At 69.2% G+C, this 4,460-nt stretch overlaps 2 protein-coding genes across 2 annotated transcripts in view; both read right to left on the bottom strand.

The window, feature by feature from the left end:
• The window catches only part of SLC2A4RG (SLC2A4 regulator), a gene marked incomplete at both ends in the record, with an annotated part of 4,070 nt that extends 3,724 nt beyond the window's left edge, over positions 1–346 (bottom strand). Inside the window, one exon of the mRNA XM_082007143.1 lies at positions 332–346. Coding sequence (XP_081863269.1) covers positions 332–346 — 15 coding nt within the window. The remainder of the gene's footprint in view (positions 1–331) is intronic.
• Positions 347–763: 417 nt separating this feature from the next.
• On the bottom strand, positions 764–3,516 carry LIME1 (Lck interacting transmembrane adaptor 1; the record flags this gene model as incomplete). Its single annotated transcript, XM_082007081.1, has 5 exons — positions 764–1,766; positions 2,143–2,570; positions 2,749–2,836; positions 2,934–2,985; positions 3,401–3,516. The coding sequence occupies 5 exons, from the start codon at positions 3,514–3,516 to the stop codon at positions 1,371–1,373; spliced, it is 1,080 nt and encodes a 359-aa protein (XP_081863207.1). The 3' UTR covers positions 764–1,370.
• Positions 3,517–4,460: the final 944 nt, after the last annotated feature.

Raw genomic sequence — 4,460 nt, 5'->3', positions numbered from 1 at the left:
GGTGCAGCATGGCACGGCAGCTCTGCGGCGCGGGTCCCAGCCGGCTCCAGCGAGCGCCGCGCTACCGTGCCGGGAGGTCGGGCGGCCTCCGGCCAGCCCCGTGCAACGCGGCTGTGCTACATCCAGAGAGGCTGCAGTGAAACCAGGGCCGCCATCAGCACAGCACCCGCCTCCCAGCACCCGGGCGCAGCCCCCGGGGGACAGCGGGCGGCCCTTGGGGCGGCGATACCAAATTCCCCGTGGGGATGAGAGGAGGAAAGCCGGAGCTCTGGGGTCCGAGGGCACGTCCCGCTCTCCTCAGCATTTTTGGCGCCCATGGAGGCTGCAGCACCTGCGGCAGTGACATGGAGGCAAAGGGGCAGCGAGTGTGGCGCGAAGGCTCCCCGGCTCCCACCCTGGCCCCACGCAGAGCCCCTCGCCGCGGTTTTAGGCAGAGCCACGGCGAGGCCATTTCAGCAGCTCTTGGTGGCTGCACACCCCCACCTCAGAGGCGCAAAACCGTCCGTGCGGGCGGGTGCACCCGCTCCCGGTTACGCTGCACCCGAAGCTGCTCTCCCGGCCCCGGCACCACCGCGCTGCTGCCGCGGCAGCCACCACAACCAGGGGTTTAGATCAAGTTTAAGAGTGTTTTCCTCCTGACAAAGATAAACCCCTCTCGGCCTTTAATGGTGTTTGGGAGACGGCTGCGCATGGAAGCACCCTTCCACATGCTCGAAAGGTGGGAGCGGGTGCTGGGCAGCCGTCCCGGAGCAGAGCCCGCAGCCGGTGCCGCCAAGCACCAAGGCGTGGGGCTGGCCCCTGGTCCCCACAAGCAGGGATGTTCCGTCATGGGAGCAAAGCTGCTCGGGGCGCCCCGGGGGCTGGACGGGGCCCTGCTCTCCCCCAGGGAGCGGGAGCAGGATGGAGACCCTCGCTCCTGGCGTAACCCCGCTGACGAGGGGCCTAATCCTGCAGCCCAGAGCCGTGGGGCTGGCCCACAGCCCTGCCACCCTCTTGCCCCAAAACACCACAAGTCCCAACCTGGTCCCCGTCTTGGTGGCAGCGCCAGCCCTGTCCTGCCGGGCTCCCACGTGGCACCGGCCCTGCAGACTCCCCCCCATCATCCCCACGGCGGGATGAGCCCCTGGGGCACCCCAATGTCAACCTGCTGGCGCAGGGTGGGCTGGGACGGGACAAAGACGCGTAAAGAAAAGTAACATAAAATATATACAGCAAGGGCTGGCCGGCGGGCAGCCGCGCCGGCGGGCTCTGTGCGCCTGTCCCCGGGGGGCCCAACCCCGTGGAAAGCTGGTCTCGGAGGATCCCCAACCCCGATGGCATCTGGCCCGGGTGGGACCAGCCTACGGCAAGGACCCCGCTCCCGGGGGATGCTATAGGTTGGTGATGTACACCTCCAGGCCGTTGGCTGCCATCCTGGCGGAGGCGCGCCGGGACTCCCCCGCCCAAACGTCACCGACGCTTTCGTACAGGTTCTCGGGGGCGCAGGGCTTCCCCGGCTTGTCCCGTTTCGCCGCTTTCTTCCAGTTAACGTCCACGGCCTCGTAGTCTGGGTCGGGGCCACGGCCCTGAGCAGTGCAGGCTCTGGCGCCGATAGACTCGTAGCAGGGGTCGGGGGGGCCTTGGGGTGCCGGGGACCAGCACCCGGCCGGGGCACCCTCCTCCCGGCGCGGGGGAGGCCACCCAGCACCCACCGCCCTTGGGGACGATGAGGGGACCTGGGTTTTCTTCTTGGTGGCTTTGCACACCGTTGAGTACATCTCTTCCAGCTGCAAAAGGAAGGTTTGGGGGTTCGGGGGCAATCCCTGCGACCGCAGGGTGTCCCCACGCCTATGCCCCCCCGGCTCCCCACAGCCCCCGGCAGGATCCCAGCAGTGGATTAGCCATTGGGGATCCCACTTTTCGCACGACGCGGGGAGCCTTTTGCAGGGCATGGAGACCAGCACCGTGGGTGCCACCCGCCCTCGGGGGCTTCATCCTGCCCCACCTAAAAGCTCCCCTGGAGATGCAGTAGCCTAATTTACACCCTGCTCCGAACACAGAGGGAACAGGGAAGCGAGGTGTTAAACGGCCCCCCACGTGCCCCCTCCAGCGAGCACAGCACCCACCCCATGCACTATCCCTGCCGCCCCCCCAGAGCCGTACCTTCGCCCGGGGGACATCGCCCGCGCCGTCCCAGCACCGCGGGGCTGCGGGAGGCCCCGCCACGGCCCCATCCTGCACCTCCGCGGGCACTGTCTTCTTCACCTTGCGGACACAGGCGTAATCGGCCGCGCCGTGCCTGGTACGTGGGGGGGATGCTTGGGTGCCAGCGGGTGTGTGGGGCACCGGGACATCATCCCCTCCCACCGCCAGGCACTCGTAGACGGTGTCCGGCACCGGCTTCCGCAGCGGGGTGAAGAGCAGGTTGGAGTAGGTCTGGTCAGGGGCCGGGCAGGCAGCGGGGGGCTCGGGGACGGGGATCTGGGGCAGCTCGCGGTGCAGGAGGACGCTGATGCCGGAGCCGTGCGGCGAGTCGGCACCGGCGGCGGGGACTGCGGCGCAGGGGAGATCCAGGCTGGCTGGCCGCTGGGCTGCGGGGAGAGGAGAGGAGATGGCGGGACGCGGGGGATGCAGCAAGCACCAACCCCTGTGCTGGCACCGTGGCACGTGGGTGCATGCCGCGACGCGTTCGCCGGGCGCCGCAGGAACTGCGAGCACCCGCCAAGGGCCAGTGGCCCCCGTCAGCTCCCTGGCGCAATAGCCACTCACTGTCGTCCCTGGCCTTCACCCGGTACAGCTCGTGCAGCTTCGTGTCGGACTTGCTGAGCGACCGCAGCTGCGTCTGCCTGAGCAGGGACTGCAGTGGGGGGAACGCACAGGCTCAGGCTCGTGGCCGGGAGCTGGGGTGCCCAGAGCTCCCCGGGGCCGATCCTGCCCCCCCAGCATGTGCTTACCTCGTCCACCAGCTTCACCCCATCCGGAGGGACCTTCTTCTTCCTGCCCTTGCTGTGGGGAGGAGCGGGATGAGCCCAAGGCGGGTGGCCGAGCCAGGGGTGAGGAGCGGGTGCCCCAGGACCCCGACCTGGCCCCGATGGACATCGCTGTGTGCCCCTCGCCGGAGCAGCAGCACCCCCCAAACCCCCAGCCCTGCTCCTTCGCCAGCCCTGCAGCAGGGCCCGTGCTGGCAGGGGAGGTCTCGATTGCGTCCTGCACCCCACCGAGCCGTGCCGGGCACCGCTGGCATTGCCCTTGGCACTGCCGCGGCATCACCCATCCCGCCCGCAGCTCAGCCCTCTCCAGGCCGCTCCCGCGAGGCCTTTGGGCGCAGGGGGCGTGGGGGGCAGTGAGGGGTGCAGGGTCAGGGCGGGCAGCCAGCCCCGGCGCCAGGCAGGGAAGCAGAGGGGCCGCGGGCAGCACGTACCGTCTGCAGGCAGCGCACAGGGCGCCCAGGTAGACCAGGGCGCCGAGCAGGGCCAGGGCAGCGCCGGCCGCCAGGAGCGGGGGCCGCGCCAGCCCCTCGCCGCCGGCTGCAGCCATGGGGAGCCGCTTCCCACACCGCTGCGGGGCTGAGCTCTGGGGAGAGAAAACACGAGTGAGGGTGCAGCTGGGCGCTGCTGGGCTCATCGTGGTGTGAGATGGAGCTCTGCGGCCCCAGGGCTTGCCGGGGCCCGGCCGCGCGGCCCCCCCGGGCAGGGGATCTCTCTGGACGCTCTGGAGGGGCACATGCACCGGGGGTGCCATTTTCTGGCCAGCCGCTGCCCTCCCCGGGGTCACCGTGAGACTTCCGCTGCTCTGCCCAGCCTGGTGCCGACACCTCGCAGCGGCTCTGCCACCCCTTGGAAAAACTTCAGTGTTTTTTGGGTGTTTTTTTCCCCAAAGGAACCAACCCAACAGGATTCAAGCTCCCAAGTTGCTACCGAGATGCTGAAAAGGGGATGCCCACAGGCCCCACAAACCCTCTGGAGGCATCCCAAAAGAGCCAGTGTGCTTTCTGGGGACACCAGGACACTGCCGCGGGCTGTGGGACAGGGGTGGCACTGGTCCCCAGTGCAGGTCATGAGGTGGCCCAGACAGTATGGGCAAACAGATGACAGCTTCCTGAAATCGGGGTGAGCTTCAGCCTCAGAGCCGCCTCCCCCTCCTCTCGCACGCCGGGCTCGACAGCACGCACTGGGACACCCTCCCTCCGCAGCGGGTCCCACCCTCTCCCCCTCTGAGCCCCACGGGATTCAGCCCCATCCGCCCGTGACATGGGACCTGCAGAGTCACCGGGGAGAAAATCCGGGTGCGAACGACGGTGCTGCCAGCGTCACCGTGTCCCCCCACTCGCAGCGCCGTGCACGGTGAGCTCCCAGGGCGCTGAGCCCAGCCCAGCCCTGCAAACCCCACCGCAGCGTCTCTGCTCTCAGGGAACCGGAGTCGCTCCCTGCGGCACCCCGGCACGATCCGCACGCGGGCCCGGAGCCGCAGGATCACAGCCA

The sequence above is a fragment of the Phaethon aethereus genome (genome assembly GCF_964289735.1).
Source record: "Phaethon aethereus genome assembly, chromosome: 16".
Lineage (NCBI taxonomy): Eukaryota > Metazoa > Chordata > Aves > Phaethontiformes > Phaethontidae > Phaethon > Phaethon aethereus.
Note: the sequence above shows the minus strand (reverse complement) of the source record. Positions and strands in the feature narration are given on the sequence as shown.